Source organism: Momordica charantia, unplaced genomic scaffold (genome assembly GCF_013281855.1).
Source record: "Momordica charantia cultivar OHB3-1 unplaced genomic scaffold, Mcharantia_2.0 BLBB01000172.1, whole genome shotgun sequence".
Lineage (NCBI taxonomy): Eukaryota > Viridiplantae > Streptophyta > Magnoliopsida > Cucurbitales > Cucurbitaceae > Momordica > Momordica charantia.
The window spans coordinates 27,269-42,317 of record NW_028275328.1 but is presented as its reverse complement, the minus strand read 5'-3'; the positions used below and the strand labels follow the sequence as shown (position 1 = coordinate 42,317).

General features: G+C 34.3%; 1 protein-coding gene and 1 pseudogene across 3 annotated transcripts; one reads left to right on the top strand and one right to left on the bottom strand.

Moving 5' to 3' along the window:
• Window positions 1-175: 175 nt before the first annotated feature.
• Window positions 176-4,392, bottom strand: LOC148207192 (uncharacterized; annotated as a pseudogene). Its single transcript, XR_015788100.1, has 7 exons — window positions 4,191-4,392; window positions 3,632-3,812; window positions 2,416-2,497; window positions 2,066-2,233; window positions 1,549-1,659; window positions 704-770; window positions 176-625 (listed from the first exon to the last, which is right to left on the bottom strand). The product of XR_015788100.1 is annotated as an uncharacterized LOC148207192 (transcript).
• A 1,534-nt stretch (window positions 4,393-5,926) lies between these two features.
• LOC148207191 (UBP1-associated protein 2C-like) lies at window positions 5,927-11,133 on the top strand. 2 transcript variants are annotated; one of them, XM_088118486.1, is made up of 7 exons: window positions 5,927-6,061; window positions 7,342-7,462; window positions 7,684-7,827; window positions 8,393-8,589; window positions 8,705-8,780; window positions 9,625-9,984; window positions 10,851-11,133. In XM_088118486.1, exons 3-6 carry the CDS (start codon window positions 7,780-7,782, stop codon window positions 9,958-9,960), a joined length of 657 nt encoding a protein of 218 aa, XP_087974612.1. In that variant the 5' UTR covers window positions 5,927-6,061; window positions 7,342-7,462; window positions 7,684-7,779; the 3' UTR covers window positions 9,961-9,984; window positions 10,851-11,133. The 2 variants fall into 2 exon arrangements, with proteins under 2 accessions (XP_087974612.1, XP_087974613.1); XM_088118487.1 differs by lacking the exon at window positions 7,342-7,462 and having other exon boundaries at window positions 5,951-6,061.
• Window positions 11,134-15,049: the final 3,916 nt, after the last annotated feature.

The window sequence follows — 15,049 nt, the reverse complement described above, 5'->3', positions numbered from 1 at the left end:
TGTCGACATTATCTCAAATCAACATCCAAAAGCTTTCTTAAAAATCAAAATTTTTAATTCGTGATGAAGGAAAAAGGAAGTGATTTTGACAATGACATGTCAAAACCACTCCCAAACATACCCTAAATGAAAGTAAATCTTCGCCGAGTGAGGCCACATGATCTATACAAGAATGTAAGAAAAATAACACAATGTGATTGCTCCCTTATGCAAAACGTATCCTTACATTCTCCATATTAAATCACTTTTCCTCCCTAACTTGTCTAGAACAAAAGAACATGGAAGAAAACAATGCATCGGCAGAAAGAGATGAAGAAACTCAACTGGAGGCCGTTAAAACTTATGAAGCCATTCGACCTTCTTCATTTGCTCTAGCTTTGCCTTTTCGGTTCCAGATTGGCGTGGTTTCAATAAGCTTATGAGGTACGAGCCGACTTTCACGCTTGGTCAGCTTGCGGAAATTGCTAACTCTCAGCTTGGCTATCTCTGCCTCTTCTTCAGGTGTTATCTCCCTAACAACAACTGTTAGCCGGCATTCTGGTCTGACTTTAATTCCACATTTTCCTTTAGCATGATATGATATTCTTTTCTTTCTTAAAGAATCCTTTGCCCACAAATGCCTCAGCTGTACAAAATAGCAACAAGTCAGAAAAACGAAACCATAAAATATAACCACCGGGTTATCTTTGATTGCTTCATTTACCAACAAGGAGCCGATCTGAATCCATTCCATGATTATGGGTTGCGTTTGCTTTGGCCGAGTGAATGACCTTCACAAATACAAATTCACGACACGAAAAGTTCTTAGAAAACGTTCGTAAATATTATCAATGCCAAAAGAGGGTGCATCTGCCAGAACAATGGGAGCACAATTTGTAACATAGAACTCACATTAACTAGCAAGGTCAATGTCTAAATCTTCCAACAGTCTCCATCCAGCTCCCAAACCATTAATTATTATATTGTTCAAATGGCCTTTTGGAGAAATAAAAGTGACCACTATGGGTTGGCCTACGGGTCATTTAAGGCAATTAAAAATTAATAATAAGAGTAAACAACACAGAGAAAACGAGTTCAAATCATGGTGACCACCAACCACCTACCAACCTAGGATTTAATATCCAATAAGTTTTCTTAACAACTAAATATAGTAGAATCAATTAATTGTCTCGTGAGATTAGTCAAGTTGCTTCAGCCAGCCCCACCAATACCTAGGATTTAATATTCCATAAGTTTCCTTGACAACCAAATATAGCATAGCCAAAAAGTTCCCCTGGAGGCCGAATGCTCATAGATCTAAAAATAAAAAATTAAAACAATAATAATTCAAAAAAAAAATGAAAGTTCTCGTTTTGGTCTAGTCCTGGTCCTAGATACATTTTCCCCCATCCTCTCCTTTTTATGTGCCAAGACCAGGAGCCAATCTTCAAAACAGGTTGACCAGACTCAAGTATTTGAATGCTGATTTCTCACCAGAGTTAAAACTCTCCCAAAAAATGAAATCAATGAAATACTCAGATCACAGTGTAATGTAAATTAGTGTTTCACCTGATAAACAGTTTTTGAAGCACGCTTTACAGTCAATTGTAACTGCAACAGTGCATCTTCGACACGCATGCCTCGAACTAATGCAGCAACCAAGTTGACTTTCTTGGGACTCTGGTAGAACAATTCAATGTCACCAACGTATTAACTGTTTTTTCTTTGATGTGTCAAAAGAAAAGGTAAATACTTTTCTTTATTTGGAAACCAACTTTAATTAACAGAAATGGGTTACCACACTTGACCGGAGGGAAATATTCCGGACAGAAAAAGTCCAAAACCCAATACTAAGAAAATACTTCCGGTAAACGGCTAAAAGTTGGTTCCAGAAATGGGGCCAAGAGGTCATATAGTAAGCAAGTTGATTAAGCATTAATTAAATATCATTAAAACTTTAACATTTATCAACTTCTGTAATTCTAGAATCTCAAACTAAAATAAGTTTGCAAGTTTAAGCTATAGCTTTTCTCTCTTACTCAAGCTTTTGATGAGTTAGTAACAAGAGAAAGTCTAAAGACTATACCTGTTTGATTCCCTTTAATATAGCTTGGACTTTGGAAGGTTTAGATACTACTTTTTGGTCTTTATCTCCTTCTTTTCCACTACTTAAAGCCAAAGCAGAGGTCAGAGGTGATGAAACTGCTGCTTCCTCAGATTTATCGGCAAGTAAAAACCTTGAACTGGAAATTCCCTGTAAAAGGAAAAAAGTAGAACAGGACGAAGGCATTTTTCAGAAAATAAAATATATTCAAGTATTTTGTGAAAAGAAACCACAAATACCCTGAAGATTTTTTTTCAGAAATAACTTTTCTTTCAAAAAATGAAGGATTAATTTCATAGAGATTCAATGGATGGTATAGCCAGCGAGTGTACCATCTGCTGGAGGCACTGATAATAAGGTTGTGTAATGCCTGCTGAAGATGGTTTCAAAAGTCTCTGTAGATAAGGCAACTCCCTGCATAAGAAATTGGAGAAACTCAGGAACTTCAATTCTAAGATTGTGCTGTGGTTATATTGATTTTAGTCAGAAGCGAAACATTTAACACTTTCAAGAGGAGAAGTCCTCTTTGAAAGACGAAACATCGGGATTGTGACCTATCCAATAAAATGGTGAAAGATCAGGAACTCCATATTCATATAGGAGCTTTAGGACTTATTATTTGTAACAACATAATCAATAAACTTGCGTTCTCGTTATCATTTTGGCAAAAATGCACCATGGGCAACTGTGTGTTGATACAATTTCATTAAAGCTTTGCTTCTTTTATATGACTTCACACAATTGATCGGTTCCAATTAAATCTCTAATTTGAACTTGCAAAACTTGCAAAGTGACACTCAAAAACAGACCTTGGTAAGCTTCAAGCGGTTGACCAGAGCAAGTTGATTGCTAAGGAGTGGGGTTGTTTGGAAGCTTTTTTCGAAGCATTTTCTGCTTTTCTGCTTTTTCAGGTCCCCCCCCCCCCCAAAAAAAAAAAAAAAAAAACCTTAAACTATTCTTAAAAACATTTCAACTGTAATTTCCTAATTTAGTTTTTAGGAGGGTATAAAAAATGAGGAAACTTAATTGACATGTATCACCGTGTCTGTGTCCTAGGTTTTAGTTGGTCGATTGGCTAGTTTTTTTCTGAACAACTTTCAGGTAGATTGTTATCCAAACCAAAGGTTAGCCGCTGAACAATAGGTTTCCACTCTAAATTAAGAAGGAAATCAGAAGTTCTAATGAGTAATTTCATGAGTTATTCAAGTCTTGATAAAATTAAAACTTTTAAGGCTTAAATTTAACAACTTAGTACAAGGGTGAACAAAAATTGACAAACATATCTAAGTACAAGGGTAAAAAATAATTTTTTTATAACAGTAATTTATATTATTATTAAAAACCACAAAAACAGTTGAAAAGAAAAACAATTATAGTGCAAAGTTAATGACAAGTCAAGTAAACACATACACTTCAAACATATTTCAAAAGTAAACCCCATTTTCATTTCTGACATACATGTCTAATGTGTTGATGAATAACTAAAGCTTGAATGGGCTAGAAGAACGTCTTATTATATAATTCATACATTTATCCAAAAGGAAGTACAACTGACCATATGAGAGGGAGGATTGCAAGCGATAACAATTAGAGTTGGCAGCTACATTGTAACTCAATTCCACTCTCTTCTGCACATGGCCAAGCATAGACCGAACATATCGCTGCCAACCAACCATGATAACTTGACTGCTAACTCGATTGATACTTCACAAGAGAATTCACAGAAGCCCTGAAAACCAAAAGAAAAGAAACGTAATCTCTGGATATTGAAGATGGTAAATAACATGACAGATAACCTAAGAACCCACACCACGGCGATAAGTCCATTTCTACAAAACTAGGGCACAGACACTGGGATCATTTTTTTTTTTTTTTTGGTATGATATGTGTAAATTTAGCATAAAAATACTAAATGTACCAACATTCGATGAACGCTACAATACAAAGTTTCCAATACAAAGAAAGTTGAAGATGTCGTCCTAACAATTTGGTTGAATGGTAATGTTAGGAATGCAAAAAATTTTATGCTATTCAGTTGAACATGCTTCAAGTTCTAATTAGTTTAACTCATAGGAAGTTAAGAGGAAAAAAGGAACGAAATGCTAACAAAAAAATCGTCGGCGGCAAAGGTGATAGAAGGCGAAGGCGTACGGTGTCCCGGCGGCAAGGAGTCGACGGCGAAACTGACGGTGGCGGCGGCGAACGCAATCGGCGAAGGAAGCAGCGTGGGTTTCTTTTTCGTGGTGGGAGGGCAGATCGCAGAAGTCGTGCGTGGGCTTTTTTTTTTTTTTTTGTGATTTAGGGCTTCCATCGTTTTTTAGTTTTATTATTATTATTTTTTTAATGTTTCTTTCTTTTCTATTTATGGGCTTCTAAAATTGGGCTGGACTGGGCTGGGCATTTTGTTTTGTTTTTTGTTTTTTTTATTATTATTTTTTTTTGCAAAAGTGGGCTAAACATTTTCTTAGTTTTAAAATTCGGTGACTTAAATTGATGTGTCAAACATGTGTCCATAGTGTATCTAGACGAATTCGTATTTGACATGAACACTTCATATCCGTACTAAATAACTAAAGATTTACCGTAATAAAATAAGAATATAGAACTTTTCATCACTTAATTAAGAAAATCCACAATTGCATCTCCGTCATACCATTTCTCATATTGTATAGTTCATATGACACGTTGGTGGTATGTATGGTTCAAATAACATATTGGTGCTAACACACGATCCAAGTCCCAATAAAAGAAAATCAATTGATAAATACAAATAATCAAAGTTTAAAATAATGTTTTCCTTCGACGTGTATAAACAACGCATAAACTATACTTTTGGTCCATAAGATTTAGAGTGTCTATTTGGTCTATGAAATTTCAAAAAATGAACACGTTTGTTCTCTAAAGTTTTTTTTAATACAACATGTGGGGTGGAGGATCGAACTCCCAACCACTTGGTTAGAGATATATGTCAAGTATCATTGAACTATGCTCGCTTCAGCTAGTTTTTAAAGTTTTGAGTATGTGTCAATGTGATTCTTGAAATTTAATAATCTATGAGCTACATGACATTAGTACAACTTAGCGATAATTGACATTTTCTCATTTCATTGAGGTTGAAAATTGAACTCACAACCTTTTCTTTTTGTTCAATACTACATATAGATAAACAAAACTTAGAAAAATCAGAGTCTACAAGTCTCGATAACCAAAGAGGGAGATTTGACGACCACTCCATCTCTAACCCCTCTTCCATCGCAAAACGAACAATATCATGAGCTAAAGAATTTGAGTTTCTCTTGACATGTTGAATCGATCCAAGTCGCTTTCCGCTTCACAATTCTTGAAATCCTTCGGAAGCCAAGTAATTTATGTGAAAACATCCATATGGCCTAGGAGAAGTTGAACATCCTCCGTGGAATCCAACTCTAGATTAATCAGTTCAGTGTCCTCATTGGCCATTGTTTCTAGGCCATCACGAATTGTCATCACGAATTGTCATCAGCTCCAAGTAAGTAACTCTTCACTCTCTAGAGATTGGTTTGCACCCCGACCTAACCATTTTCCCTCTTTCATTTCGATAGATCCACCCGAGTTCATAACCCCTTGATTGGAGATACATACTAATTAACACTGAACTATACTCGCTTTAGTCATTAAGGTCGGAAGTTCCAACCTTTGCCCAAGGCCCCAATTTGTTTATATATATATATATATATATATATATATAAAGCATCTACAATGCCAAATAAGCCCTAAGGCCTCTGTCCGGTCCGGTTCCCACGAGGGCTCAGCTTCACAGTCCATTCTCAGTCTCAACTCTGCGCCAACGGTGTTGGATAACCTACACAAAAATGGAGGATTTGAAGAAGAGGAAGCTGGAGAGACCGTCGCCAACTGCGAATTCTCGTCGGTGGAACATCTGCGCTCTCTACTGGAACCGCTTCCCAAGCCACAACTCGTCGATCTCCTCGCCAGACTGTGCGTCTCCTTCTACCTTTTTCTTGATTAAAACGAGACTTCCATTTGCAGTTTCCTCCTCTTCTTCTTCTTTCTTTTCAAGAATGCTCGTACCGTTTTACTTTCTTAGTTCTTCTTCTATTTCTCCACTGCTTGTGTCCTTCTGTTTCATGGGCAAACGCTATTTGATGAGATATGGGGTTAAGGACACTCCTATCATCCAAGTTTAACTCATTTATGTGGATGCCAATGCTGCGGATGTTCTGTTCTGAATCTAATTGGTGCCTAGATGTATGAGGCATTCCCACTGTAAAAGCACCAGTAAACAGCTTGCCCATTTATAATTTCAAAACTAGTAGACACCTTCCCAAGCTTTGAAACTGTCATATCGTAGATGCTAGGGGTTTAACCTTTTCTGAAGCTGTTATTGTGATCGATAAAGAATTCAATGTTTTTGTTCAGGAGTTTGTTATATTTCAGAAATATTAGAACTTGCAGCTCCCAATGATTGAGTTGTGATTGAAGTTTAGTCTCAATACATTGATGGGATTGAAAAAGGCTTTCTTCTAAGCATTTTTTCCGCACCTTGCATTTTGCTGATGGCCCACTCTTACTATCTCCAAAGCCAACTCTAAGAGAGCACAAGTTTTATTAAGTTTTCTATCTGTAGCTTGAGCCTAGGACTTTAGAGGGCATCTCTGAACATTCCAAATCTTTACAACTAGGGCGATCCAAATGGGTGTTTTTGTTCTAAGCGTTAGCATGGAAGTTGGCCTGCTAACAAAATTATTAGCGAAGCAAGCTTTAATTCTTAAAGCCACATTTCCCAGCCTCTAAGAAATATTTTATTTATTCCTCATGAACATGCACAATATTGATATATTACATTTCATCTAGCATGTTTGGATGATTTGCTTTGTTTTGTCAAACAGTGTGTCACATCTTAGATTTCTCATATCAACACCGTTCAAAATGTTATCATAAAGGTATTTCAAACCAAATTCAGATTTGTCTTAGGATACTTATCTAAGACACTATTTTAGAAGGAAGATAAACTTATATAAGTTCAATACTCATAAAAAAATTCAAATTCAAAGCTATTTGTTTGAGAAAATTCTTATATTTATAGTTCTCAAAATTAAAGGTTTCTTTTGAAAGTAAATTCCATTACTAAAACCATAGTAAGGACACATTTTTGTGGGTATACACAGCGGAAATCACAAGGGTGTTGCTCCAATTGTATCCTGTGTGATTGACATGGTGAATGTGTGTTTATTTTCATTGCATGTTGAGGCATAAAGAGGGTCCCAGTATCCTTCCATTGCAGAAGAAATAAAAAGTGTTGCCAGTGCAGATCCTGTCAATCGAAAGCTTTTTGTTCGTGGCTTGGCCTGGAATACCAGTTCAGAAACATTGTGTGCTGTGAGTGCAATTGGTTGTTGCTTGTGTTTTGCCTGTCATGTTTGGGAATGTTCTCTAGACTCTATCTGTGCCTAGACCTGGAACATTAAATCTTTGAATCACTTGTTTAATCAATTTTTTTTCCTTGGCTTCTATCTACAATGAACAGTGTTCTCTCTCTCTCTCTCTCTCTCTCTCTCTCTTTTCCTTAATAAAGTTGTGACAATTATATTGATGTTCAGGCATTTAGCGTGCATGGTGAAATTGAAGAAGGAGCTGTTATCTATGACAAAGCAACAGGAAAGTCCCGTGGATATGGTTTCATTACTTACAAGCACATGGAGTCAACTAAAGCTGCTTTAAAAGCTCCTAGCAAAATTATTGAGGCAAGCACTTACCCCTTGCAAATGTTGTGGAAATATTTTCTGTTTGATCTGGTTACTTTTTGAAGGAGTTAAATGTGCGTGAGACTAGTTGGGATGGGATGAAGCAATTTGTATATCTTTTATTAGGAATAAAATGAATAATGCGATCTCTTCTTTTTTAGAGTTTAGACATTTTTGTATTATGTTTTGTGAACAAGCACTCCTTTTCTCGATCATTTCTTTGTTCATAGGATGTTAGCTTCTGGCTTAGGGTTAATGGAGAAGTATTCTTTTTGCTTTTTGGATCGTAATATGTGATCAACATAACTTTTATAAAGATTTAAACTTAACTAACTCTTATACATGACATGTAATTCATAACTTGAACAAGATCTATGCTATGCCTTTAAAGGAGATTATTAAGGGTAGTTGATAGATGGGCTATCCACCTGCAAGCATACAGACTTTCAATTAACACAATCACCTCTTCATTCCACCTCATCATAGCCGGTGGTGGTTTTATAAGATATTTAAGATTCCAAGAGAACTGAATATTTTTTATTTGATTAATCCTTCTTAATTCTAGGGTCGCATGGCTGTCTGCAATCTGGCTTGCGAGGGTCTAACCGGATCAAGTACAACGCCAGATTTAGCACAGAGGAAGCTCTACATTGGAGGTTTATCACCAGATATTTCAAGTGAAGTGTTGCTGAATTTCTTCGGAAGGTATGGTGATATAGAAGAAGGTTCGGTTGCTTATGATAAGGATACAAATGAATCACGGTTAGTAACATTCTCCTCCCATTTCATTGGGACTTTTTGCTGTTGATGTCTATAACTTGTTGGAGATCCACAAATGCTGCACCTATGTAATAATTTGCACAGTTTGTTTCTGTAGAGGGTTTGGATTTGTTACCTATACGACAGTAGAGGCTGCAAAGAAGGCAATAGATGATCCAGACAAGACCTTTGGGGTGAGCTAGTAATGAGCTTTATGATTAACTTTGTGAAATAGATAGTTTGTTGAATTTTACTAATAACTCTTCAGAATGGAAGATTCCAGTTATTTGAATGCTTAGAAATGCTCTAATTATTTGTTAAGTCATAATATAAGGAAAATGGCCATAATTAAAACTTAGAATTATATGATTTTGAACTGGTAGAAAAATATTTGGTTTAGTTTAACTCATCTGCCGAGGATGTATGAAGTCTTAAAGGAGTTCTAATTAAGCATAAGCAATCATTTAGATTAAATGTGGAATTATTAGAATCAATTTTATTTTTATTTTTGAAAGGGGAAGGGGTAAACTGAAAATAATATTCTAGAGGGGGAACAAACAAAAGCGGATTGTGTAGAAATGAAGAATGTTCACAATCAAGTTCAAGAGCCAAACTAGAAATGTTCTTGTCCATATGTCAAAATATTGCAAATAACTTGTAACCTTCAATGAAAAGGATAATATATTACTGATGTATTATGTATACAAATATGTAAAGTTCTTTAGAGTTCACTTTTCCTTTGTTTCATATCATACTATTAAAGCTGTTCAGCAAATCCTTTGTAGTGCAACTTGGGCGACAGTTGACTCATTCTTCTAGTTAAATTTAACAACATAATAAGAAACGTGTATGGCAATTGAGTATCGAATTTTTAAGATTCTAAATAAGCCTCTTTATTTTGCATATTGAAAAGAATTGAAAAACTTTCCTCTCTTTACTTAAGATATGGAGTAAAATTTGTCCGTTTAGAATCTTTGACATTCTCTGTAAGTCTGTTTCCATATGTAAGCATTTCTATGATGTTTTGACTCTTTGTAGGGAAGGAACATCATTGTGAAGCTTGCCGATTCCCACAGGAGCAAGATGGTGCAGGCTCAAGTATCCCCAGCCATTCCTTCCATGCCATATCCAGTAGCAGCGGGATATCCTCAACCCGGAAAATCACACGGCATTGTTGCCCCTGTTGGCTATACTTATCCCCAAGCTCCTGCATATCCTGCTTCGTATCCTAGTCCTACGGCTGCACACGCTTCGTATGCGGGCCAACCCCAAATGCCATACCCTCATCAAGCGATTGGAGTGAAAGAGGCTCCCGGACTTCACCCGACTGCACCTGCTGGAATGGGCGGGTATCCATATTACATGGCGAAATAATAACCTCAATGTGATTTATAAGAGGTGAATTTCAAAACTTTATATTTACCTTTACACTTCAGATTTAGCATCCATGCAAATAATATATCTACATTCTTTAATTGAAATTACATACCAATTTTTTTTACAACGCTGTAGGGGTGAGAATTTCTTACTTTTAAGACTGGTATGTAATGTCTTAACTAGTTGAACTAGGCCGACAAAATTATATATACTTACACTTTATAGTTCAACGAAAGTTTGGTTTCTTATCTTAAAAAAATAATAATAAATCTTACACTTTACAGAACTGTACCTTCTATTCTAGGCTTAACTTTTTCATCTAATTGAAGTAATACTTACACTTGGATAGGATGTTGGGGTAACTTCTGCAATTTTGATGTGCCGCATCTGCATTTTCGTTGGTTGAAATAAGAAAGTTTAGTTTAGAGAGAAAAATGTGTAAATTAAGCTAAATATATGTTTTAATCCCTAACGTTATAGTGTTTTTCATTCTAGTCTCTATTGTTGAAAAAGTTTAAATTTAGTTCATTCTGTTTTAACATTTTTCAATTATACCCTCACTGTTGTGAATGTTAAAATTGGTTGATGATGAACTTACACTCGGGACAAATTTAGATGAGAAATTAGCCTCGAACTTACACTGGGGACTATATTGAAAACACTCCGGACTAAAACCTATATTTGGCCATAGAATTAAAAAGGGTAAAATATTTATGATTTCAAAAGGATAATGTAAGACTAATCACAAGACTTCAAGTATGGGGTAACTTTTGCAATCTACTTTTGTTTCTTCTTATTTCTTTACCCCCTTCACGTAATAACGGTATTACCTGCATTATTTTCATTCTCATTCAGTTGTTCGTGGTACCTGCTCGGTTTTTTTGTAGGAACCTAGAGCTTGACTATGCACCTCTACACATTGGTTGCTGAGAATAGGCAAATCTTATTGATTGAAATGGTAATTTGGACATTGAAGGTGCCCAGGTGAGCTTGTGGATTTAAGTAGAACTCTATATTTTTATACCTTGTCTGTGCAATATTAATGCTACCTAGGAATAATGATAATGCATAACTTAGCCTATTTTTAGGATTAGAGTTATTCAATTCTGAGCATGGAAAATATTGGTGTTAGCTACTCTAACTAATGAACAGGTGACAATATTCTTGATATTTCTCTTCGATCGATCATGATTTTTGAATTGTATTCCTATTTTAAATTGAACTTCAAAGTTGGAATTTAGAAAATGGGTCTCGTAGATCATATTTGTAGAGTTGTATAGAATAATTGTTGTGCCATTAACAATTTTCTTGTTTAAGGAAATACTTGCTATTTCTTTGTTTGGTAGTGACAAATTTCTGTCTGGGTTAAATTTTAGCCAACATTGAGGTTGAATTGACATCAAATTAATGGATGACATATAGGAATGCATAGGCCTCAAGCTATTTTATCTTTAATCTCAAAACATTTTTTTCTCGTACAACAAATTGGGGGTAATCGGGGCTTTGAACCTCCGATCTAATGATAAATTATATCCGTGATGGATGTGTATCAATGACATAGTCTCTCACCGATAAATGTAAATAAATAATGTACGAGGGTAAAAGAGGAATCACATTAAAAAAATTTCTGCTACTATATTTACCAATATGACAATTCATCTCTCACCAATAAACATAAATGAATAATGTACGAGGGTAAAAAAGGAATCATATGAAATATTTTTATTTTACTATATTTATAAATATAACAATATGAATTACCACCGATTAAAAATTTCTCAAAATATACTAAATAAGTAGCCTTCTAAGAGAAGGCTCAACACGAATACAAGTATCCAGTTTTCTCATAAACTCCCAAATAATTTTTCATCTCCTTTTAGTTTAATGTTTTTAATCAACCAACATTTTATTTGAATATCTTTGTGATCAATTCTAGATTTAAATGTTTAATAAATTTTGTGACTATATTAAATGGTGTAGGGTTGGGAGTAGGCTCCCTATTTAAATTGGGTTAACATAATTTTTTAGATGAAGTAGACTTTTTGAATATTCATATGTTTGTGATCCACCATGTATATATAATTATTGTTTTAGCTACTATTTTTATAATATTTAATCTCAATTATATTATATTCCTAATTATTCTTTTAAGTTCATATATTATTTTGGTATCTATATTTCTGAAGTATCCATTTTGATGTCTGTATTTTTTAAAAGTGATCATCTTGGTCCTTCGATTTGATTCTTTATCTCATTTCTTTCCATAAAAATTTTATTATCACTTTACTCACTAATTTCTTGAAATGCAACTATAAATTTGAATTAAAAGATTTCCATTATGTATAAAGTTTATGTTTAATTTTGCAAATACAGATTAAAATAGTCATTGTTTGAAAATACAATGACTAAAATGAATCAAATTCAAAAGGACAGCAAACCTATTTTTTAGTATTCAATGGTTCTTACAAAGAGGTCTGTGTTGGTGGGGAACACTTCTTTGACCCTTTTCCCTATTTGAGTGAAATTATTGATATTAAATCATATCTGTCTTTGAATCACTTCAAGAATGGTTTTGGACCATAAAATATTTCTCAATTATTAAAAATTATAAATACAATTCTATAAATATCATATGCTTGAGTACCAATGTCATGTAAGCAAATGAATATGATTTTTTTTTAATGATCGAAGTGTTATTATTTTACTAGAAGTTATGTAATTAAAAAACAATGAAAATGAGATTTTTGCTTCGCATTGTTAATTCAAGTTATAAAACTAAGATTGAAATATTACGGTATAACACAAAAAACTTTCGTGCCAACCTAACATTGGCTCACTTGTTAAGGTATCTTGCTATGTTTCTAGAGATCGAAGATCCAATTTTTTATCCCTCTGCTAAAAGTGAAACATATATAATAATTTTCGTTTTAGATGTTAATTACAAAAATTTTGGGAAAAAAAACCCTTTTTGGTCCTTGAGTTTACACTTTATAAGTCACTTTGGTCCCTATGTTTTAAAAGCCATGCACATTTTGGTCTATGAATTTTTAGAAAATGTTTAAATGGTCTCTCAATGAACATATCCGAGTTGGAAAATATCATTCGTTGCGTCTATTCACCTCTCTCCGTGGCGCTATGCCTATCAATGTGGCGCAATTGAATAAAATATGAACATCATGAAACTTTGATGCATCCATGTGGAATGTAATATCACACTGATAACTCACGCGATCAATGAACATTTTTTGCTATCGTGTAGCAAAATCAGATAACTTAGCGGCACAATCACAAACTCTAACCTGTCATGGAAGATAAGATCGTGTTAGACTATATACGGTCTAAAGTTTATAAATGGCATCTGTAAATGCTCGCATGGAGGACCAACACAACCTTACGTTCTAAGATTTTATGATTGCATTACTAAATTATTTGATCATGCTGCACAATGACCAATAATATATAGTGATCAGTGCCGTGTTATATTCCACGTGAATGTATTGAGGTTTCATCGCATACTTATTTTATTCAATATTGCGCTACCCAATGACTTAACATCTAGTGCATGCGAGTAAATATCCACATGATGAATGATATTTTCCAACTCAAATATGTCATGCCGATCCAATCAGCTTTTTTTGTAAGATATCTAATAGAGGCGTTAGTTGAGGGACCATTTAAACCTAGTTCGAAAACTCAAGGACCAAAGCATCAAATTTCCACTTAAGAGAGCAAAGTTTCAAATTCCTCATTCCAACCTACTGGATCGATCCAGCCTCTCTAAGTATCATGTCCCGTAAGTTTATCCTAACAAATTTGAATATTTAGGGCCATGAAGGGTATAATTGAAAAATATAAAAGATAAAAGGACCAAATTGGAAAGAGGGAGAATAATGTAAAAATGGTTGGGTGGGGACAAGTGTTGAAGATTGTGAAATCTTATGAGACAAGACAATTGCTTGGGTGTTTGTCAGTGGGAGATATCCAATCCAAGTTCAGGTCTTGTTTTGGGTGATGGCATGTGCAAATGGTTGTGGTTTTTGCAGATAAGGCCCCATCATATTTCCCTCTTGCCCCCAATTATTGCTACATTTCCCAACTCATCTTCCATCCCACTTTCTATTTCTTTCTTTCTTTTCTCCCTTCTCTTTTTCATTTTACTTTTCTTTTTTCTTCATTTCAATCCATGTCCCATTAGAAAGGATTCGGTTCGAACCTCTAACGTTTAGGAGAATCTTATAGTGCATTGCATTAACTCGGTTGAATTATGTTTAGGATATTAAATTTTTGTCGACGTGTCGACAATTTCATATGTTTATGGGTTCAACATTGACATAAGGGGCTAATCGACATTTCCATAGTATTGGAACAAATTTGATAAAAAAACATCAACAAAATATCACTGATATCGACATGGTAAAATATTTATTTGTTAATTTACATATTTGTTATTTTTATAATTTTCTATAAATATCCATCAACATCAACATTTTATTAATATTTTTATTGACATTTCACAAAATTAATGTTAGATATCCATAAAAGAATTAACATGTATCTCCGACATTTTATTAATATTTTTATCGACATTTTATATATATATATATATATATATATAAGCTGATGAGTTGAATGGTCGTTTGTTCATCCTTGGTATCAGAGCGGGAGGTCGGGTTGAGTGGTGATTTTTTTCATCATTAATAATTGATCTATCCACATCATACTTTTTTTTTAGGGGTGGGATATCGAATTCACAGTCTCTTGGTTGGAGATACATGTCAATTATCGCTAAACGATGCTCACTTTGACCGACATCATACCTTTTAAACCTTTGGTTATGCTTGAATCAACATTGTGGCTCTTATTTAGTTGAACAAATTTTTCAATATATATATATTTATTTATTTATTAAAGTTTGAGTATTTTCATAGTTGGATTTGAACATTTTTGTGGCTAGATTTTTAGTATTCTCTTTTTTTTAATTCAACTTTGTATGATTTATTGGCCGGTTTGTGGGGAGTTTTAAAATTCAGTCTTGAAGAGGTTTCAATGTTACTATTGGTTTAAGTTTGGAGTTGTTTTAATGAAA

What these genes read in the sequence shown, in the direction of transcription:
- LOC148207191 (XM_088118486.1), top strand. Translation starts at nt 7,780, where the DNA reads ATGGAGTCAACTAAAGCTGCTTTAAAAGCTCCTAGCAAAATTATTGAG. An exon ending in AAGGATACAAATGAATCACG is followed by an intron (nt 8,590 to 8,704) that starts GTTAGTAACATT and finishes TTGTTTCTGTAG; the next exon opens with AGGGTTTGGATTTGTTACCT. An exon ending in ATCCAGACAAGACCTTTGGG is followed by an intron (nt 8,781 to 9,624) that starts GTGAGCTAGTAA and finishes GACTCTTTGTAG; the next exon opens with GGAAGGAACATCATTGTGAA.